The sequence below is a fragment of the Piliocolobus tephrosceles genome, chromosome 18, assembly GCF_002776525.5.
Source record: "Piliocolobus tephrosceles isolate RC106 chromosome 18, ASM277652v3, whole genome shotgun sequence".
In the NCBI taxonomy this organism is placed as follows: domain Eukaryota; kingdom Metazoa; phylum Chordata; class Mammalia; order Primates; family Cercopithecidae; genus Piliocolobus; species Piliocolobus tephrosceles.
The window spans coordinates 24,230,915-24,254,982 of NC_045451.1; the positions used below are offsets into that span (position 1 = coordinate 24,230,915).

Below are 24,068 nucleotides of genomic sequence, written 5' to 3' on the forward strand. Positions count from 1 at the left end.
TCCTTCTTCCTTCTTCCTTCTTCTTCCGTCTTCTTCTGTCTTCTTCCTTCTTCTTCTTTTTTGTTTTTTTTGGAGACAAAGTCTCATTCTCTTGCCCAGGCTGGAGTGCAGTGGTGGCATCGTAACTCACTGCAGCCTCCAACTCCTGAACTCTTGAGCTGAAGTGATCCTCCCGCCTTGGTCTCTGAAAATGCTGGGATTACAGGCATGAGCCACCATACCTGGCCATTTTCTTTGAACTAGAGTTAAAATTCTGAAACTGGCAGTCATTGGAGATAAGACAGGAAAAGGCAGTTGGGAGGCTCCAAGCATGTGATTTCAGGATAAGCATGAGTTGATTACTGAAAATTTCAGATGTGAGATTTTCAGGAACGGTGTGAGTCCAGAAGATGTAAGAAAGATGAGTGGAGTTCACACAGTTTGGTTATTCATGCATCTTCAAATATTTTTCAAATAATCTTGGGTGGATACTTCACTTATTTCTGCCTCAGGCCACCTTATTTGTAAAGCAGTATTAGTAGAATCCCCTCCTTGAGGAGTTATTAATATTAACTAAGTTGCATAGCCAACAGTCTGAAACATACCAAGCACTGTATAGATACTTGCTGTTATTTGTCTGATTGCTGCCATTTACTGAGTGGCATGTGTGTGCTGGTGCTTGAGACTCAACAATGAGGACATTCCCTCCCACATCTGCCTGTAATGCCAAGGTCTTGTGATAAGGGAGTGGCCTGAAGCCCGGGGTAGGGAAGCTGACCTCCCCAGCTATGTTGGCGAAGGAGTCTCAAGGAGATAACAGCTGACCAGTCCTCAGGGTTGTTTGGAAGTGGCTTCTCTGCTGTGGAATGGGAAGAAAGGGTCTTCCAGGAAGAGAGGTTAGCCTTTGTAAAAGTGCAGAGAAACGTTTGTCTGAGCTAGAGAGTACTTAGGAAAATGTGAGCAATTCCGTATGACTCTGACTATAGGTAGGCTGCAGGGATGGGAAGAGACAGATGAGGACTGTCTTCCCAGTGCCTAGAACAGTGCCTGGCTCATAGTAGGTGTTCAATGCATCTTAGTGGAGAAATGTGTGAAAGGAAAGAGAGGGCTGGGAGGTAGATTCCTACTACATTGGCCATGAGTAGAGCTGGGGGCTCAGCATTTTCGAGTTCTGAAGTTTTGTCTGCTTGAAGGAACAGGAGCAGCTCTGAATTTTGGGAGGCCAATTCTGTCCACAGTGCACCAGTGTTCTAGGTGAGGCTGGATGATGGAGAGAGAGAAGTCTGAAGATAGCATCCATAAATCTCATGACATTTCTACCCCAACAGTGTAATTGAACATTGAGAATATGTCCTATACCTTTCTTTTAGGAAAGGGGTTAGCAGGCCAGGTGTGGTGGCTCACACCTGTAATCCCAGCACTTTGGGAGGCCAACATAGGTGGATCACGAGGTCAAGAGATTGAAACCATCCTGGCTAACTTGGTGAAACTCCATCTCTACTAAAAATAACAAAAATTAACTGGGCATGGTGGTGTGCGCCTATAGTGCCAGCTACTCAGGAAGCTGAGGCAGGAGAATCGCTTGAGCCTGGGAGTCGGAGGTTGCAGTGAGCCAAGACCGTGCCACTGCACTCCAGCCTGGTGGCAGAGAGACTTCTCTCAAAAAGAAAGAGGGGGAGGGCAGTTAGCAAATTATGACTTAAGGCTAAATCCAACCAACAGCCTCTTTTTATAAATAAAGTTTTACTGGAACACTGTCTGACCTGTTTATTTACATATTATGCACAGTTGATTTAGTGTGACAATGGCAGAGTTGGGAGTTTGCAACAGAGACCATATAGCCAGCTGAGACTAAAATATTTTCTATCTGGTCCTTTAAAAAAATGTTTTGTGACCTCGGTCTTAGAAGATTGTTTTTAGGTATTTAATTGTGCCGTTCTGGAAAAGTTGACATTGTTGGAAGAGTTCAGACAAATTGATGCACGCATAGTCTAAGAAAAATTGGGCCATATCACTTCCTATGAAGAAATACACCGAAATTTTTATTCAGTTCTTAAGTTGTTGTCTTAATTATCTAAGTTCTATCTCTAGTCTCCAATGGCTATTTTTGTGGCTTTGACAAAAAATAGCTGACCCAGCCTATTGTCAGTAGTTAAGAAGGTAGAATCCAAGTGCTCAATATCATGTTAAGACTTCCTTGCTACCTACTAAGGGGAGTCATATATTTTTAGCCAGCCGTTTTAAGTTCGCCTAGCCTATTTCATGTGCTGTGTTCCCACAGTAACCATTCCCTTCTCTTGCTGTTTCTTTGTCCTCTCTCCTTCTGTGTTTCTTCTACTGAATTATATGGCACTACTGAATCTGTTTCTCCTGAGCAGTGCCTGCATTATCCCAACTGTTCCAAATTCTTTTTAGAACCAGGCCCTTTGGGTGAATGATGAACCATTTAATAGCCCTATGTATTGTAGAAATTTCACCATTTTCAACCAAACCTATCATAGATAAGAACAAAAGTAAGCCATCATGTGTCTAGAAAAACAACTGATTTCCTCACAGACATTACAAGTTCTTACTCTTCAAATGTACTTTAAAGGACTGAAAGTGTAATTAGGAATCAGCAGAAGTTTTGTGGAAAAGATGCGTTGAGCCTTTTGCATATTAAGGATCAAATTTTACGTTTTGTATGAAGCATTCATGAGGTGATGTTCTTAAAAACCACTCCAGAGGCACAGGAGGAATGCTGAGGACAAGGCTGAATATAGAGATGGAGGAATTACATGTCTGCTGGGGTAGAGGTGGAGAAGGCATGTTTACACTAGTGATGGCTGAAATCATGCAAGCATCTTCCATAGCTAATACATTATCTTATCCAGTTGGCCTGTACTGAGGGCATACTGTGTACCGGGACCCATTCTGTTGGATGCCAGGAATACAAAGATGAACGGAGCTCGCTTTCTGCCCTTGAGGATCCCACAGATTAGAAAGGAGAAAAAAGAGTTACTTTCCATAGAATGCTATAAATGTTACAACAGATGAATTTTTCAGATGAAGTGAAAGGAAACGTCTAGAAGGAAGAGGATTGAAATGGAAGAAGACTGGGGGAAAAGAAATATTAATAAAGAAAAGGAAAAAGAATTTGAACCTTTTTAGAGAATATTATTGACCTCATTGTGGAGATCAAGATTAGAGATGAGTGGCAGGCAGCTGTGGAGAGCAGAGGCGGAGGTAGTAAGAGGATCAGATTGAAGAACTGAGATTTCAGTTGTCCAAGCGTGCATGCTGTTTTACAGTCTCGCGTGTCTTGGGCCTATTGGAAACTTATATAATCTTTCTATGCATGACTTATATATCATACATCGTATCATTTCATCCAAACTTATAACACATTCTGTATTAGTATATAGTAAGATTTTTAAATATACAACATATTTCAAAATACTCCTTACAATTAAGCCTCAGTAAGTGCTAGGAACTTTGCTAAGCACTTTGTATTATCTAACTGACTTCTTACCATGGGTAGACATTCTTATACAACATTTCTCAGACAAGGAGCTTTGCCCACCAAGGTTAGACAGATTGTCCAGGATTATCCAGGGGGTAAATTGCACTCACACCATGGCTTGTCTGACCATACTTAATTAGATGGGCTCCTATGGAGTAAATTTTAGGATAAGCTCTTGACTTAAAAATGAGCCTTCTGGCCGGGCGCGGTGGCTCAAGCCTGTAATCCCAGCACTTTGGGAGGCCAAGACGGGCGGATCACGAGGTCAGGAGATCGAGACCATCCTGGCAAACACGATGAAACCCCGTCTCTACTAAAAAAATACAAAAAACTAGCCGGGCAAGGTGGCGGGTGCCTGTAATCCCAGCTACTCGGGAGGCTGAGGCAGGAGAATGGCGTAAACCCGGGAGGCGGAGTTTTCAGTGAGCTGAGATCCGGCAGCTGCACTCCAGCCTGGGCAACAGAGCGAGACTCCGTCTCAAAAAAAAAAAAAAAAAAAAAGAGCCTTCTACTGGTTGAGGGAGGGGGAGAAAAACCAAGTACACAGAAGATAGCCGGGGAGTGTGGAGCAGAGAACTAGCATAGGCTTTGAAGTCAAACCTAACTGAATTCCCAGCTTGGCTCCACTGCTTGCCAGCCACATGACATTTGTCAGGTCACATAACCACTCTGAACATCCCTATCTGTACATTGGGGTTTGTATCATCTGCCTTGTTAGCATGTAAAGGATCTGCACCTGTGCCTGGCACTTAGTGGACACTGAGACTTGTAGCTGCTGCTGCTCCTACTACACCTACCATCCCTGCCACTCTTCTTATATTCACATCCATCCTCCTCCTCATACTACTATTACTACCTATGCTAATAGTATGGTGGTTATTATTAGCAGCAGTAGTAGTTGGAATGACTCAAAGATAAGATTTATGCTAAAAAACAGCAGCACAGTAGTTATTTAAGCCCTGGATTTGACCGATAGCATTAGTTCTGCATTTACTTCAGTATTTAGTGAGCATTTGCCATGGCAGGTCTCTGTGCCAGGCGCAGGCGTAGGACTTTAAAACATGAAGAAGTCATTTCCTCTTTTAGCTGCCATATCCACTAGTTTGACCTTTGCGCCATACACCCTTGGTCAGATATTCAGGAAAGAATCTTGGGAGATAAAAAGTTAGTGCTCATCAAGTTCTGACTGACTTGAAGCTGTGCATAGCTTTGGAAGGAAGGTCAGGACTTAAATGATTTCAGGATGAGTTGCAGATTACATTGAGCATTTACTGCTTCTCCAGATAATCTCAGTTTCCGCCCATCATGTGATGGATGTGTCGCCTTATTTACAAGTGCAGATTGTTAGCGGGATACTTTGTTTTGGTGATATCTTACAGAGTTGGGCATTAGGCTATAATTGAGCTTCTGTGTGGGGTGCTGAGTAGGCCACATGACCCTGGTCCCTGTCTCCAGGGAGGCCAATTACATAAAAATGGCTGCCATATTGCTCAGAGGGGCAGATATTTACAACAACCTTGAAATGGAACTTCCACGCAATATGATGAAGACTGACTTGTGACAGTTTGATATGCCTTTATTTTGCTAAAATAGCAACCTGGCCAAATATATTTTTCAGCACATTTATTATAGCTACATGTTTATATTTATAGCAAAAGTCTTGCTAATTCCCTAGTATATTAACAGGTCGTATTCAAATTGTTCTATTTTTACTTTGGCACAGAATTGCTGAAGGAAACATTTTTAAGGCAAGTAGTGATTATAGCATATCGACTTACTACATAGTGAATTATATATTAAATGAACTTCCTGAACTGAGAAGGAGCTTAAACTGACAAAGAAGATAGTTATCTCAAATTTTGTATTGTTTACATAAGATTTCTTCAAATCCATTTTTTATTATAGGTTACTGATTGCCTCAATGTTTTCTTTTTGCTAAATTTCTACCTTCCCACCAACAAATATAATCCCCCTTTTAATATGTAATAGATGACCTGGGATTCCAGAATGGATTTTCAGAAACCATCAGAAAACCTCCTCGCTTTAGTGTATACAATAAATAATATATTCTTTTTTAAAAAATATGAGAGTCAAATAGGTATATGCATAAATCTTGCCAACCCTTGGGCAGTTATAATTTCCATACCAAAATGCATGAGTCTTTACTTGACTATTACTCTATTATACATTAAGTACGAGTTACCATGGCAACCTTTGCATCACATTATAACATTTAAATATAAGGTGTTGTGTTTCCTTATGAGGAAAGACAATGTATTTGAATTTTTGAATGTTTGGTGAAGTACAATCACTACTAAAATAAATAATTTTGTGTAAGGCAATTGAATTCTTTGGGAATTACGTACATTTCCAACCAAACCTATGGAGTGTGTTCATTTATTTTTATTTTTTTGTGATGTCATGGAGAAGTAAAATATATGTTTTTAAAACAGCATTTGATAAGTATCACATAAAAGTTCATTAAATGCCTGTAATTACCCTTGTAAGTGGCAAAACACAAAATTGAAAGATATTTGAGGTTATTTATCAGTGACTAGTACTTTAGCAAGAGTTCAAATGTAACATCACAAGATTTATGAAATTCTATCCCATATAACACATTTCTTATTTTCGTATGTCTAGTTGGCTAACTGTAACTAGTTTTGTTCATACCTACAGTTGAATTAACAGTAGCAGTTTGCTTATGCGTGCAAAAGCAAAATTAAAGGAGCCACTGAACTCATCCTTGTGGCAGTTCTAGGAACATGGCCACTTAAATGTAATTATGGAGATTGTTGGGCGATTTCTTTATTAAATATGGAAAAAAACCTAGTCGTTTCTTGTTGCCAGTGTAGCTCTAGGCCATGAGGCTGTCATCGTTGTTATGTAGACTTGCATATATAACTCATTTTTAGCTTTTTATAGTAACTTTTCCAAATTATTGTCACAGCTTGTACTTTTTTATCTGAAAATAGATAATCTAATGATCACTCATAACTTTTGATGCATCTTTTCAATAATAATCTGTGGATTGTAATATGGGACTATTTTGTGTGGGACATAAGGAAGAGGTAAGCTCTGTGCTGGCCTCTGGGTCTGCAGAACATTTTACATATGTTGTTTCATCTATTCCTGATAACGCTATGATAGAGCTCTTATTAGTCCCTTTTTACAGGGGAAGAAAATACGGTTTAGAGCAGTTGCATAACTAACCCCCAATTACATTGTCTGTATTTCTTTGAGCTAAGGTTCAACCAGATTGGTGTGACCTTAAAGTCCTCCCTCTTTCCTTAATAGATTTGAATTCTACTTCTGACTTGTTACAGACACAGTGTGCATTACATGTTTAATGTAGAAATAAAAAACACTGACAAAAAGCCTTTAAAATATTTGCTAAATAATAATTTCAATAATTTGCATTTCTCTACAGCACAACGGTCTTTTAGGTTCCTGATTTGCAAGATATCTTACTCTTTGTAAGTTGCCCAAGTCCTGTTTTGTTGAAACCAAGCATAGGACAGAAATAAAAATAAATTATAAAGCTATACTCTTGGGATCAGGAATGAAGACTGTCCAAAGACTGACCTTCAATTTTGAGCTTTGAAGTTCAAAAGTGGACAGGTGGAAATATTGTGTTCTTCATTGCCCTTTGGTGCGAGATATATTCTAGGTTGCAGAGTATGTGCCAACAGCAGCAAAATTATCGCCCTCCTCCTGCTACTGTAGTAAGTCAGCAATGGCCCTTCTGTGGTCAGAATGGCAAATTCAGCAGCAACTATTCGACAGGGATTTACAGAAGCTTCCCCATGGCTGTTAGGAATCTTATTCAGCAGTGTGTTTGAAAACCCGATTCTGTGCAGAATTAACTATGTAGAAATGACCTCAGTTGTGATAAAAGGTATTTTAAACAAATCTAATTTGTAATTTCACTCAATGTGTGTTTTGCATTTAACGCCACAAAGTCTGGTAGATACCTCACATGTATTTTGCGTTCGTAAGTTTTACAGTGGTTCAGAATTTTTTTTCCGTATTAAAATTTTACAAAATCCTGGCTTTATAGAGTCAGTTCACCATACAAAGCCACTATACATCACTTAGGTTTGTGATGAAAGAATAGAATTGCAGCTGTGTGAGTACTAGAATACCCAAACATGAATTAGACTCACAAGCATTTGGCAATAGTTCAGAAAAGGAGCTTAATCTGGTTTCATCTGAGACTGCTTTTCTCTGTTCTGCAGCATCCCCCCAAGATGTTGTGTCTGATAGCAGATCACAACGTAATGGGAGTGACGCAGAATCGAGAAAGCCCTGAGAAACCAGGGGCACATTTGCTTTTCTCCAGAGATGTTCTTTCTCCTACTTCTTTTTTCCCTCTCCCAGGTTCCAACTCTGAAATTCAAGGTCATTCACCTATTAGATGCATTAATTATAAGTCAAAAAAGCAGTATTTGTCGTACTGTGATCTCAGTCATATCTATAATTAAGTGTAAATATAATCTTCCCTTTTAGAAATGTACCACCCACCCATTACATTTAAAGTGCTGACTGAAATGAAATAATAGTTCAGAGCAAGATGATTTTAGTTTAACAAGAAAAAAGTTGATAATTTAAGCTTCAAGCAGTGAGTTCTATTTTTGATTGCCATTCAGTTATAAATCTAATTTGAGATATATGCTGCTTTTCTGTTACTCAAGTTTAATTCATGGTTTGCTTTCTCGGTTGTATAAGCAAAGTTCAGTGGTTGATCAAGGTTGTTAAGAAGCTCCCCGGAAACAGAATGGGGGCAGAGTTGAGAATGTGTTCGAAAGACATTCTGAGACCCATATCTGATGTAAAACAAACAAATCTGATGTAAAACAAACAACCAAATTTTAATTGAAAAAGACACAGAGTGCTGTATTTGGGGATTTGAATGGCCAAGTTAGGAATGGCCATTTGCAGGGGAATTGGCTGCAGAGGGTGAACCCCAAAACATTGCAACCTGGTTGACAAAGTCAGTGTGTTTTATTCGTTGGTTATGGTATTGTAAGTCTTTTGGGAAGAAAAATAGGAGCAAGTAAGGGGAAGGGCTTGTCTCATCACACTGTGAACAGTTAAGTAAAATGCTAAACTATGGGTTTAAGATTTACAGGTTAGCTCTGCCAGATGCCACATCTGCCTCCAGTGTTTCCTGGCAGATTCGGGCAGCCTACTACTGGGACCCAGCATAACCGCAGAACATGAGCTTGCACAATGTGAAAAACCTAAAACCATTATAATCCTGTTTAAGGCCAGGATGAATTTGCCCATTTGAAAGCAGACATAGTTTTCAAGCTTAACTTTTATCAAGCATAAACTTGTCTTTAGAGCTATACACACACACACACACACACACACACACATATACATATACATATATATGTATATATATATGCAGGTAAATTCATAATATAAACAAATACCTTATTCATTTTGTGCAAAATTTAATTTACTTTAAATCACATGCTGTTCACTTTTTAAAATTCGTAAACTCAGATTTTTCAGCCAGTGGAAAATTTATCTTTCTCATTGCTACAGAGAGTTAAGTATGTGACGTAAAGGCCAAACAATAGTAAATGGTCATTGTTCACTTTATAAGTATACTCTATAATAAGAACACATATATTTTTATCTTCATTTTCCCTAAGGAGGTGTTTAGGGCCCCCTTAAATGTGAGGAAATGTTTATTTTGTTGCTTTAGAAGAATGATTCTATTGTCCAAGGGAGAAAGAAATAGGAACAAACAGGTCTAAGGAGAAAGAAACAGGAATGTGCTTTGTGAAAAAAATAAAGATTAACAGGAACCACTAAAGGTTTGTAAGTGCTATCTGGTCCTAGTACTATGTTACTGCACATAGCCCTTGCGCCTGCATATATAAGAGTTAGATGTGTGATTCATTATGACTAGCCCATGAAATTATTTTCTTTTAAATTAACAACAATAAGGCCAACCACAGCCTGTAGCTGTTTTGTAGTTATCATTTTATATTTTTCACAGCTCTATTGTGAATGCTGCTAAAAGACAGTGTAGCAAGTATGTGTTTTTAGCTTGACCCCTTGAATGCATTTAATTTCTTGAGAGTGAAAACCTTTGCCACCAGGACCAAGAAGAATTAACCAGTGGTTAAACTCATTTAAAAACACAAGCAAGCATTTCAACGTATTTGCTCAGCCCTTTTCTGAATATTTTATATACTTCTAGAAAAGGGAAAATGAAGAAATAGGGGTGATTTGTGTCTAGCATACGAAGTTATTTTCAAACTCCTTTCCAATGAAATGAAGACTCATTCGTGGATTTACCAAACTGTAAGGAGGTTGCGATTTCAAATCATTCACAGCTTTATTGATGGAAATTTCAAAGAAAACTTGGACACAGACTTCACTATAACTTTCTTTGTTAATAAGAAATGCCAAGAGTGAAATTTAGGTTGAGATTCAAACATTTTTGAATGCCACTCCTAAATGATAAATTATTTGTTACTAGATTTCTGATTTATACAAAACTTTATTATAATAAGCCTTATGTTTTAGTTTGCATTGTGTAGTGTTTTAATATGTCTCTTAGGTTCAAAAGAGGCAATAGTTGAGCGTACAGATGTCAGATTTTTATCTGATAAATCTGGTTTTATCAGGTATTTATGTGGTAAACACTAAGATACTAGCAATGAGTTTATTACTCAAAATGTGCTCTCAATCTGAAATCTCATCCTTGAAGTTGTATTTTGAAGTAATGTTTATTACATATCTCTTGAAAAAGTCTTAAGCTGGAATCAGTAAAGGCGAGCTTGTCAGTAGCTGATTAGTCCTTTATATATGACTCATCCAACACTCAGAAAAACCCCTTGGAATAGAGAGGTTCTCTTTATGATATTTAGCTATATGGCGGTGGAAAGGGGAGGTTTGAATTTTTGATTTTCCAGCTTATGGGTCATATTTGACCAACTGCTTTCACTAGAAGACATGCCACTTTGTTGAGCTATTTAGGAATCAAAAAGACTGTCTTAATTTAAAACAAGGACGCTTTGTTTTAGTTGGTGACTGCCTTGTGAAATTTTTCAGTTCTCAGCGGGTTAACCAGGGAACAGGGGCAGAGTCATAATTGGCCTATTTAGAGTATTTTGCATGTGAATAGTGTGTTAGTGAAGCATCCCTAAGTCTGTTGTGAGTGACATGGTGATTAGAATTTAGATTAGGGAAAACACATTCTGTACTTTATCAAGGACAGTAATTAGTTCAGTCAGTAAAAGTTGATTACAAGTAACGATAAAGTTAGATTTTTAGTACTTAATTTTAAAATTTCTTTATTAAACAGTGAATTTGTTCTTAATATAAATGGTACTATCTACTCTTGTTTTATTGCATATCAGAATAATTAAAAGAACAATGTGTTCAATGCAGAGTATAATCAGACGATTTATATATTATGGGTAAGTTTCTATGTAGTTTTTAGAAAATGTAATATTATATATAATCTTTCTGATGTCATCATTTTTAAAACTTTAATAATTGTCACACTGATAGGTTATTGTGGAAGTTTTCTAGTGTTCAGGTAAATGTTTAATCTGTGGGATGTGTCTTAGCTTCCGATAGACCTCAAGAGGGCATTCTGAAGTCCTTTGTGGCTGTTAGCGTGGAATATCTGCTATTTCTGTAATTTTGAGAGTTAGTGTGAGGATTTGAATTTCCTCTTGTTTCAGTTGGCATTTTCTCTTCTGTGGGTGCTATGACAGTTCGTGGAGAATCATGATATGCGGTACAGAGAGGCAGGGTTCTCAGTCGAGTTCATAGGCTACACTCACTCCCAGTGCGTGCAGCCGGGGGAAGTTGTGTGCGTTCACAAAATGAGATTCTTCTTGTTAAGGAAGGGGATGAATAGTTCCCAGATATGAGCCTAAGTCTAGAGAAAGGAAACATTAGTCTTATATAAATGCCATTTGTTTTGTGAAATTAAAACGTGAGTCATCTTAAAAGACTTAAAAAAATACTGTTTAAAGGGAATCATCTACTTTCCTTCTGAAAGTAAAGAATTAAAAATTCACAAACTGTGATAGCTTCTTAGGCTGCCTTTCTTTTGAGTTTTTGTTTTGTTTTAATTGTCTCAGCTTAGCAGATGCCGTTTGCTTTATTGCATTGGTTTAAGTGTTAACAATCAGTTGGGAGGTGGTGAAAGTAAAAAATTAAACTTATATGTTTGTTTTCCCTTTTTAACCTTTTAGCAGAGTCTCCTTGGAGGTGACATGGATATGGGCAACCCAGGAACCCTTTCGCCCACCAAACCTGGTTCCCAGTACTATCAGTATTCTAGCAATAATCCCCGAAGGAGGCCTCTTCACAGTAGTGCCATGGGTAAGGTGTTCCTTTGTTTGAATGCCTGAGGGATGATTATGCCTTTTTCTTTTTTTCTTTCTTTCATTAAAATATCGCCCCCTCATCCTACCTCCCACCCCAAAAAAACCATAAAATTTGGCTCAGTTGTCATCCTGGAGACTTCGCCCCAGTACACTGAGTAGGTACGTTAACAACTTACGGTAGCAGAACTTTTTTGGTGTCTGCTTATTTCTAGTTTTTCTCTTGGCTGCACCCATAAGGAAGCTTTTAAAAGATCAAAGTAGCAAAAAGTTAAATGTCTTCATTTTTAAGAACAAGGCAGCATTTGATTTCTGCTAGTATCAGATGTGATCATGGTAACTACAGTTTGCTAAGGTAATGATTTAAGGAAATGTGGTATCATCTAGAAGGCTTTGTGGTTTAATCTATCTTAGTTAGGAAAATGGGCATTTGGGAGCTGACAGCATCTTCATTTTCTTTCAGAGGTACAGACAAAGAAAGTTCGAAAAGTTCCTCCAGGTTTGCCATCTTCAGTAAGTACTGCTTGTTTCTGCTTTGTATATTGCTTATTTTGTTCTGTTTTGTCTCGATGGGAAGGAGATAGAGGTAAATGAGTTTCCATGCGCCCAGAGCAGCACGTTTATCTAGAAGGTGGATGAGGTAGAAATGACCTGCACATCCAGCCACCTGACCCACATTGGAGTGATTAATTTCTCCTCCTGGAAGACTGGGTGGTTATGTTGATATTCAGCAGGTTAAGCTCTAAAGAGAGCCTTGAAAAGGTGCCTGAAGTTTGAGGAGTTTTACCTGTACAGGGCTTTCAAGAGAATGAGTATTAGTTTCATGTGTTGGTTAAATTCTTTGTCAGTATTATGATGATTTATGGATTTGCATGCGAAAGGAGATTTGTGGAGAGGATTTAGGAAAAATTTACATGGGTTTCAGCCCAGAGTGCAGGAAGAATGTCTCTATTTTCTGGAGAGGTTGCTGAATAAAGGCTGCAAAGGTAGCTGCATCAGTAGCCATTTGTGTCTTTACTACCAGGTGACAACTAGAAGAAGTCAGCTGTAACCAAGAGCATTCTGGGTCTTTTTAATAGCTGGAGCTCTATGCGGAAGTTGCTAATATCCCCCACCCGCCCCCAGCTCCCCAGCACAGCAAAAGCTGGTTGTGATCACAACTTAATACATGATATCATATTTTGAATTCTTACGTTCCTAGATAATTGTATTTAATTTTGTTTAGGACTAGTCCATTTCTGGTAATTTTCTCCTTACATAAAATAAAAACATAGTTTCCTCTCTTATATCTCTGTGTCTTTATCCTTCCTCCTTTTTTTCATTCTTCCTTCCTGTGATACAAAGTTTTGATTTAATTCTGTAGAGTACTAGTATTCTTTGAAAAGAATGCTAATGAACTTTATTATGTTTTTATACTTTAATATAAAATCATATTTAGATTTCTTATATTACCAATCAATGCTTGCATATTAGTTTCATTTCCTTTTTGATGTATTAGAAGAATAATAGGTTTTGCAAATGTGCTAAGATTAGATTAACCCAAACACCTGTGTATTTGACTTGATTTCAGTTCAGCTCATCCGAACAATTATTAAATGAATGTATCAGAATAAGTCTTATCAGGAAAAAGAGTAAATTTTGTGTGCTGATTATCATAGAGTTGGTGATGTTGAAGAAGCATCACAAAATTATTCATAAATATAGAAAAATATTGTGTAAATAAGATTGCCAATGGTGTATAGTCACTTTCAACTATCAATAAGTCACTTAAAATTGTACTCAGTTGTTTATTCTTTGAATTTCTGTGTTGTATTGAGATTGACTAATATACCCAAAGGATTTTATCGCATATTTTAAGCTTGAAGTCAGGGGTGGATTTAATGTTGATGAAACTTTAGCTTTTAATAGGTTTTATGACAACTTCAAATGATATAGTCCTAACAGCTGTTTACATTTTAAACATGCCTGAACTTAATATGGGCAATATTAAATGCATTTAGTGGACCTTTGGATGTTCTGACACAATGGAATAACTATCCTATAAAAGCCATAAAAGACTTAAAGCTATCCTACCCTCTTTATACCTCCTATTAAAATTAGCTTGTTTTATCCAATGCTAAGATTAGGTAGAAATCTAGACAATTTCTAAGGAGTGCATTGGTGTGGCATCGGATGGCATGTATATGCTTAATCATTGTCAGCAGCAATTTTCATAATTCGTTGTAAATAATTAAGTATTTCCCTATAGCTAACTGGCCCCTTTAGAAAATTTTACTGGTACAGTGTTTCCTTTGCTGTTAAGACAATTTAGGTGTTGCTGCTAGGTTGTGATACGTTCAGAAATATAAAAATATTTTTCCTTTTTTTCCCAATAAACAAAACTTGAGAATTAGGAATTTAGTTTTATTCTATTTAATTTTTGGTTTTTATTGGTCAGTTTAGGATTTACTCTTCTTAGGAGTTTTATCTTGACTAAATGTTTTCATGGTCCTTATGAAACACTTTGATGAATAGCCTTTTTTTCTGAAATATGAGGAAGAAAATACAATTAAAAATGAAATTTTTAACCCTAATTTTTGAGCAAGAAGAATGTGTTTGGGTAATTTTATAATTTAATCATCCATTTACTCATTACCTAAAAAAATCTCAGCTCTATTTTCATGGCAATTTAACTTAGTTTATGTAAGCTTTGTTGTAAATATCAATTGCTTATTACTTACAGCAAGATCCACATGGCTTACCACCACACAAAATATTTATTTTAACTTGATTCCAAAAAAGGTCTGCAGTAGACACAGTCAAGACCTTTCTCCTAGCAGATCTGTATTTCTATATTTTTAGACCTCTACCATGCTTTTTTTTTGAAGCTCCAATAAAATTATGACTATTTGATAAGAGATACTTCTTAAATTTGTTTCAGTATGTATGAGTATTTGTATAACAGATACTAAAAGATTAGAGATAATAAAAGTTTTCCTTTGAAGTGATTATGACTACATAAAGACACTTATATGTTTTCTTTGATACATATTTACCATGACAAATAGTAATAAATCTGTCACAATCTGTTGTGGCAACTCACTTTCCCCCCCATTTTGAAATGGGCCCTCTCTTTCCCTTATAATAAAAGGAAGAAAACTTAAACGGTGACACTGCATCATCAGGTATTATTTGTGACACGCCTGTGGTACGGAGACTGGACTTCTTCTGCTCCCATTAGGCTGGCTCTTCCTCCCAGGCTATCAGGAGAGAGAGGGGATTGCCTGGCCCTGTTTTGAAAACACTGCAGCATCTGTGGGAGAGAGAAAACATAGGCCTGGCCCGACATCATGCCATGGATCTGGCAGGATCCACGAATGTGTGTTTGTACTGTGTGCTGCATCTAGAGACCTTACATCACTGTGGAAGGATGACACGATGATGGGGTAACAGAAGACCCACCAGGCAGGGTCTACAGGACAAGCACAGTGTGTAGGGGGGAAGACTGTCCCTCTAGTGCACATAGACCAGTACTTGCTAGGGAGATTATTTTTTTTAAAGGAAAGCCTGTGTGAAAGACAGCTATCTAAATTGCCCACGAGAGCTCTGCTTATTGCCGCAGTACATTTTTATCTTTTCGGTTCATATTTTAGTATGTTGCTCTTTTTAGTCACATCCCAATTTCTCGTAGCCCTCATTTTTTGCGAAGACCTTAGTAATGAAGTGTTGTCTTTGTTGATGTCAGAATTTATTTTGCATGTCTAAGCTCTTGAATCTACATGAGAACATCTTGTTTTGCTAGATGTCTACATTTTGGTTTTCCGTTTCAAACCATATTTCATCTTAAACTCAATATTTTGCAACTTTACTGCTCATTTCAATAAATTTGTTTTATATAGCCTAATAATCATACACATTGAATCATGAATTCGTACAGAGAAAAAAGGACTCTAGTAAATTAAAGTTTTGGATAAAAAGGATTCATGATTCTTGAAAGAAATTAACATGAAAGTACTAAAATCTAGAAAGTAGCAAAAAATTTTACATTGTGCTGTTTTAAGATACTTTCATCAAACACACAAACAAAACAAAGGCATTCTCTTTTGGAAACTTTATTCTGCCCATCAACATGTAAACTTGTAAAACTTTTATCTTAGAATTTGAAGTATTTCAGAATTATATACATTTTATCAGAAACTGTTAACAACTACAAACTTTCTACTTCAAACTTTGGTGGTATTTGTCTCCACTTGTAATCTGATTTGAAACTTTAATGATGGTCTCACCATGACCCCAGTTGGAATCTCTTGAACATCAGATTATTTTTCTGGAAACAATGTTTTATCCTTAGAAATAGTTTATGACCCCTCCTCTCTGGTGATCTTTCCTAAAACTGTACTTTTCGGTAAAGTCTTTTTTCTACGTTAAATTACAGAGGGGTTTTGTGTGTATTTTTTGTTTTAAAACTTAGGAAGACCTGGCAAACTTTAAGTGGTCAGAGATGATTTGGGACACATGGATCCTAAGATAAATAATTTCTGCTATTATAAAGATTCTAAAATAAGATTTGGACACTTCAAGAATATTTGTGACATAAATTAATCAATAGGTGGGTTTGAAAAATAAAAACAATGTGTATTAGATACTAGGTTCACCAATTTTCATAAGGAAAGAATTCTTAAATAAAATGAAATATTTAAGTCTGGATTAGAGTTTCCTTTACAGAAGTGATTATTAGGGGTATCAAGAAAAATGAGTAATGCTAATGGCCTTAAATATCCTACGTATTTTGTGTTATATAAAAACTTTCATATTTGAAGATTTCAAACATGATGTTGAATCCATATCTTGAGCTATTTAGGAAAAACCCCCTTTTTCCCAGGTGCTTGAAGAAATCACAGACAATTTAAAAGAGATATTGGTAAATTGTTTATTCCTTATCAGTGGCCTGGAAATTATGTATGATTTTAAAAATCAGTACTGAACTCAGAAATATATAATTTCCTACATCACTTTTGAAACTGATCATAGGGAAATCAGAAAAATGCTTTTTGTTGACATGAAGTCAACAAATTTTAACAAGTAATAATACAATTTTCTTTAAGATGAAAGTTTTATTGAAATATAATATCTATCACAAGGGAACTAAATATCAGCCATCTGGGCTCTATCCTTTTTAGGAAAGTCTAGAAGTAGCTGATTGTGTGATAAGATGTAAAAGGAGGAAGCTCTTCAAGGTTCATCCCTGCAGAGATAGATACTTTGTGAAGAAGTATAACTGCAAGTGTTTAAAATATTAAGATAGCTCTTAGTATTCACTTTTACACTTAGTGTACCCATTTTCTAATTAAAGATATTGGAATATGAGGTTTGGATATTAAAATTGTGCTTATTAATTAATGTTTAGGCAAGAAGGAGGTTAAGAGTGGCACAATTAAGTCATCTCAAATAGGACAAAACTATTCACACAATTTACACGGCATGTATAACATGACAATGGGCAACAGTGAAAGCTGAGAAAATATTCATGACAAAGAAAGTATTTTTGTGTGTGTGCAGTTAATGCTGAATTTGCTAAACCAAAGACTTCTAGTTCAGCATGTGCGTTTTGTGTTTTGTTTTGTTTTGTTTTTTTCATGAAAACCAATCTTCTCTATTGCACATTGAGGCTATAGAGGTTATGATTTTTATGAATTGCTGGTATATGAAAAAATATAAGAGACTCTCTTTATTTGTTTTCATTGGAGGCTCTTACTCCATTAAAAATTTTTTAGAAAGCACACAAGATGCTTGCAAATACTCAATGTCTATACCATTAAGCATTCTAATATCCCAGAAGTTTGCTCAAGGATTTCTGAATTTCTGTTTGGAATTTTGGAATAATGAGCTCCTTCATCCACTATCCTCCTCTTCTCTGCCTTGAAGCCCAATCCTGTGCCCTTTAAAAAAGAAGGCTTCTGCTGTGCGTATTTTAGATAGAAAGAGAGAAGAAACATAAAGGAGAAGACAAGTACCAAAGTTAACTGTGGATGAAAAGTTTGTGTATTTTTGATCTATTCCTGTTTTATCTTTACAAACGAAAATGTTATATGCCCCAAACACTCAAACGAAACACCACCAGTTCATTCCTTCCACAAGAAAGAGGCCTTCGTGGCCAGCAGTGCCTCATTTTTCTACTCAGTGAGCTCTTCTGAGGAGTGGTGCCTGATGTATCATCCTGCTCCCCAACGAGTTTTTATTTTTAATCAAGTATTCAAAATACTATTTTGCATGCTAAGATTTATCAGGACTTTCGTTACGATGTTAGCAGCTGGAATAATAGTATTTAGTGTAAAACTGGACTTGTTGAGAAAAGAGAAAATACATTTCTGGGAACTGCTATTTTGAACTTTATCATTTTCACTGAAGAGTATATTTTGGTGTGAAGTTTTGGACTAGAGAGTGGTTTAAATTACTGAGAAATGTACGAAACCACTGCAGGGCTGCTTTACCCAGAGAGAATTATAACAGGGCTTGCATGTATTTTGAAAATAAAACCTTTTTCTGTAGTATCCAACTTAACTGTGAATTTATATTTACGAAATAATATAGATAGATACCTTGATAATTTGGTTGAATACCATTTTTTAACTTTTAAAATTTAATTGATTGAAAGTTTTATTTGCTAACATAGCAAAATGTTCTCCTTTTTTCCAGATCACTGACAATTTCTGCATTTTCTATGTTTTTTTGGTTTCGAATAATTCTAAAGGTTTTCATTGAAAGTAATGAACCAGGAATTGGAGGGCTAAATAAGATTCTCTTAGAAGATGTGGCAGTAATCCTAAAAGAATAAGGAGTCTCTTCGAGAATTGGCAAAGTTGTATTTTCTTAAGGCAAAATCCATACTTGGTCAGGCTGTTGACAGACATCTGCTTTGTCTTGGTTTTTGTTTGAATTTTTACATAAATTGCACTGAATTATTAAACTGAACATAAAATTGCATCTCAAAGCAAGCAATAGCACAGGATTTTCAGCCTTGATCAATTTCGACTGTCCCAGGATGTATGTGTGCACGTTTGTGTGTGCACCCATGTGTATGAATGTGCTTCTTTTAAAAGAATAGGAGCTTTTATAAAATGTGGTGCAAAACTTGTGGTTTTAAATACTTAATTATTTTTTTATCTGAAAACAGCAGCACGTGAGTGATTCTTTTTTAAGTTGCAGCTCCTGCATAGGTGTAAGGCTATTTGAGGAGTTTGATGCTTTACTTGAGCATATACTCCCTCTTCAGAGAAGTTAAGGTAGTGCAGAAGTTTCCGCATTTTGGAAAATTTCAGGGTTGAAAATAAAGATGCTTTATGATTTGGTGAGATGGATAGATTTCACTTCTGAAAGAATGCTCAAGTTATATTTTGGAAGGAACATTTTAAGAGTTCTACTTATGTGATTTAGTGACACCCACTGTTGTCTGACTTTGTCAACTGAGGAATTAATCATAAATAAGCCACTAGGGATGAAACTTGATACATAAGTGCTTACTTCCAGAGTAATAAGAAGAGGAACTGTGTGTGTGTTAAATTTCACTAAATTTATTTTGATTATTCCGTAGAGCAGGAAATAGGAACATTCCGTAGTGAAGCTCTCTTCATAGCAAACTGTAAAGAAAATTTCTCAGTGTGTTGCCATATGTTGGCAGTGATTAAAGGGCATTTCCTTTGTGAAACATGGAGCCATATTAGAAAGACTTATATTTTCTCATAAAAATGACCTTTGCAAGTACACTTAATCATGAAAACTGGTATCATTCCTCACACACACATACAAAAAGTGTCACTGTTACCACTTGCTGTTACCATTAGGGATTTTAGGAAAATGCTACTTTGGAACAATTATTTTGATGACATCTGAGAAAGAATACCTAAGTGTCTATAGGAGCCTCCTCCCTCCACAGCCCGTATCATTCTAAATATGCCTCCTGAATTCTGCTTATAATAATATTGTAATGGCTTTCATTCTACCGATTGGCACAGTATATCATTATATCATTAGCTGCTGTGAGAAAGCAGTTTCAAGTAGGTGGCAGATTCTTAGCATTAATGTTTTCCAGTAACCCTGTTTCGAGAATTGGGTTGTTTCACAGGTGCTCAGGCATATTCACACAGTACAATAATATTTTCTGGCTTGCTTTCTATGAAACGAACTTGAAGTACAAAATCATTCAATAATAAGTGGAGTATAAAAACGGGCTCTAGCTTAAGAAAGTTTCATAACTCAAGACATTAAAGGACGAGAAAAACAATTGTCTAAGGAGGCAGCAGTGTTTAGGTCATTTTGTATTACTGTGCTAAAGCTGAGATTTATTAGGAGAATGTTTATGGCCTGATGATTTAGACTTGTTGAGATAGTTTACAGTTTTTAAACCATTTGGTTAAGTAGAAAAGCACTTTTCTGTATCTATTGTACTATTTGAAAGTATTGTTATATAAAATAAATTCGAAATTCTGCCATTTAATACTCAGGCATATGATTCAGGAGTGAAATTGCATTGCAAGAACCTTGGGTTCCCTAATATAGTGTGTTAATATGCATTTTATTTTTAGAGATATATAAGACATTGGCATATATAATCTGTGGCTTAATTGATAACGGCAAAGAAAACGGAATTAAACATATTTATTATGAACAGATATAGTTGGGATTACAAAACTCAAACTGCAGTCAGTAATTATTTTACAGATAAATGCTATTTCATTTTCCCTTTAGTGAGTATATCAGTAACTTCACCCAGTGTTGATATAAGTGAAACCCGACAGTAACAAGCTGGGAGTGCCCAGGTAGAAGGGGAAAAAAGCAGGTTCATTAATTCATTCATTCCTTTCTCCATCTATACTTATTCAAAGCATATTTTTCATTGCAGCTAAAAACTAGACACATCATGTAACGTGGAACATGTCTTTTTCTTCTGTGTATTCTTATTTAAATCGTGGAGCTTTACAACTAAGATTCTTCACGTTTAATGAAGTTTGCAGTCTTGTGTCACTTGCATCATAATTTGTAGGAATAATCTTAGCATTTTAAAGAGTGTACCATGTAGCCTTTTAAGAAAGTCATGCATTTGAAAAATAAAATAACCCACACAGTATAACACATGGACTTTTGTCCCTTAAGCTGATTGCCCTTATTCACTTGCTTGTCACCAACTTGAAGCGGGTGAGGGACGTGTTTTAGATACATCTTTTTTGTCCTATAGAAGCCAGACTCACTGCTTTACTTTTGTGTATTACCCTGAAATATGTTTCCAGTGAATGATTATAGTAGTAAAAGTGGTGTAGTAGGTTAGAAAAAACACTGCACTAGACATAAAAAGACCTTTCTAATTTAATGTCTGACAGCCTCTACTTACTCAGTGGCCTTGGTTAGGTCACAAACCTGTTTCTCTGTCTACAAAACAGGTATAAATAGTGTCTGCATAATAAGATGGTGTCAATATACTAATAATAAACCTTTATCAAAGTACTTATTCCATGCCAGAGTAGTTATTCCATGTACTTACTCCATGTTCTGAGTGGTATACTATTAAAAATCATTTGCATCTATTAAATCATTTATTCCTATAAAAATCCTATGAGATGGGTACTACTGTTTATTCAAGAGACTTAAAAATGAGACCCAGAGAGGTGAAGAAACACGTCTGCGGTCACACGTAGTATAAGTGGCAGAGCTGGGAGTGAGACCTAGGCAGTCTGTCTCTAAAGTTTCAGTGTTCTTAACCGTAATGCTGTCTATGCTGCCTATAGCGTTTCAGACACTCCGTAGACCAAAAAGCTCTCTTCAGCAAGGTCGTCGTTAACTTAGCAAGTATTTGACTATCTACAATAAATTAGTATTAAGAAGTTTCATTTCACTGTAGAATAATCATCAGTATCTCTATATAGTCATATCCTATAACTTCTGCCCAAGCAAATCAGTATGCCAGGCAGTCCAGGATAGCATTTGTGTAAACAAAGACAGTATAATGTAGTGGTTAGAGTATGAAATCTGATCAGCTGGGTTTTTAGGGGGCTATGTCACTTCCTAGCTACACAGTTATTTGTAAAATAAGTACTCATTGGGGTTTTAATGCATTTATGTAATATCTTTGAATGTTACATTCTATTGTTACACATAATAAAAAGCACTGTTATGCTGTTATCAGTAACAAGGTAACTACCTTTCTTTTGGCATTTGAGAAACAAATCTAACATGGCAGCCTACTTAGGAGTAGTTAGCAGTAGATAGAAACTAAGACCAGGGTTTCAACTATGTGCAAAATAATTTTACCTACCAGAGGTCCCTTGCTTCTTCTGAAATTATGTAATATTGCTTTTTTTTTTTTTTTTTTTTTTTTTTTTTTTTTGCGATGGGGTCTTGCTCTGTCACCCAGGCTGGAAGTGATGCATAGTTCACTGCAGCCTCAAACTCCCAGTCTCAAGCAGTCCTCCCACCTCAGGCTCCTGAGTAGCTGAGGTTCACACCACCACACCCGGCTAATATTTTTTTTTTTTTCGGTAGAGACAGGGTCTCCCTGTGTTGCGTAGGCTCTGCAAACCTATCTTTATCAAACCAAGACACGTAGTCAGCCCTTTTAATCATTAGACATAGTGCTCTGCAAAGTTTATGTTGGAAATATTTCCTCTATCTTTTCTCTTTTGAACTGGTACATCAGCTACGATGCCTGGAGCTGCTTATAATGTGGTTCCCTTGGCCAATAATTTGTTTATGCCTAAATCAGCCTTGCCTCTAAGTGATAAGGAGATACATGCTTTCTTTTGTTTTGTGTCAGTGGTATTCTATAATGGGCCGGGAACGGGTCTGCCTGAGTGATGCACAGCCTCTTGGTGGGGCTGGCTATAGTTTCCCCCACAAAACTGAAGGTTAGGCCTAAGGATTAACTTTGCCTGGCAAGATGAAGACGTGTGGACTAGGTAGACCTGTATGGCAGTCTGTTTATCTCATAAAGTAAACAGAGTTCAGTTTGTTTAGGACTGCTTAGGTAGATTTCTAACATTAAGCAGGAATATTTGTACAGATGTTTTAAGGTAAAGCCGAAGAATGGCTGGATTCTAGCCTTTGACACATTATAATGTATCTTTTCTCACTGCCCCTGTTGAATTCACAAAAGAAAAGGTATTTTTGATCATTGGCTGTGAGAAACTTAAAACACTTTTTTTTTTTTTTTTTATAAAGGCTGATTTAGTTAACTCTTCTTGCATTTAAAGAAAAAAACATCTGCTGAAAGTAGGGAGGGGAGGTGTGAGCGGAAGCATGGTCGCCACATTCCACAATGAATGTCTTTTCCCAGCCAATTTTAATTTGCAGAAAAACCAGGCACCGAGTTAGATTCCTCGGGAAAGGTCCCTGTTGGCTGGTGAGCCCTGAGCTTCTTCCGGGTACCTCCCCACCCCCACCCCGAACAGGGACTGATGCTTCAGTTCACAGATAGTCTTTCTCTGGAAAGCAGATAGATCCCATTTAGCCACCCCTCATTTGTAGTCATTGCCACCTTGTGGATTACAAAGGATATTGGTTTTCATCAAACTTCCATTTCGATTTGGCTTTTTATGGCAAGTACACGTTGGCAGTGGATTGCCGTGTTCCTCACCAAAAGGATCCTGGTTTGTTCAGCAACACCTCACTTCTCCACTCACAGTTCATTTATGATTCTGATGAGAGTGTTTTTTCAGGAAACACACATTTCACTTTTTGACCTAGGAGCATCTGTTAGAATTTTTTTTTAATACTACTTTGGCATTCTGAAAGTGTTAATGTCTTTCATATCTGTTTAATGCTATTTAGGGATATTTATGATCACCTCTTGGTTACTCAGGGTAAAGTGTGTCGCAATTTTTTTTAAACAGACAGGAAAGCATTCACATGAGGAAACAGATTGCTTTAAACATGTGCTTCCTGTGACAGTAAAAAGAACAAATTAGATTTAACACTGTGTAATGAATGCATAAATGTGTACATTTAAGCTTTTAAAATCTTTATGTTCAGTTCTGGTCACAACAAAAATTGAGTCACCTGTAAAAATTAAAGATGCCTGGGGTACTCTCAGACTTTTGAAATGCCCAGCAGTTACAGTCCTAGCCTGACGATGCCTCGTTGGAATTATAAAAAGCATGATCTATTAGTGCGAGAGAGAACTAGAACATTACAAGGCACATTCAGAGGTTAAACCAGGTTAGAGTCAGATTCCGTACATTTAGCAAATAAATCAG

The 24,068-nt window shown here is 36.7% G+C and overlaps 1 protein-coding gene across 6 annotated transcripts in view; it reads left to right on the forward strand.

Annotated features, from left to right (window-relative positions):
• TCF4 (transcription factor 4) overlaps positions 1-24,068 on the forward strand; it is a 366,762-nt gene that overhangs the window by 226,468 nt on the left and 116,226 nt on the right. For all 6 annotated transcript variants that reach the window (XR_002732953.1, XM_031934570.1, XM_023218359.1 and 3 more), the window contains 2 exons: positions 11,716-11,845; positions 12,311-12,360. Coding sequence is in view for 5 of the 6 variants with exons in the window: in XM_031934570.1 (XP_031790430.1) it covers positions 11,716-11,845; positions 12,311-12,360 (180 nt within the window). In the remaining variant the exon portion in view is untranslated. The remainder of the gene's footprint in view (positions 1-11,715; positions 11,846-12,310; positions 12,361-24,068) is intronic.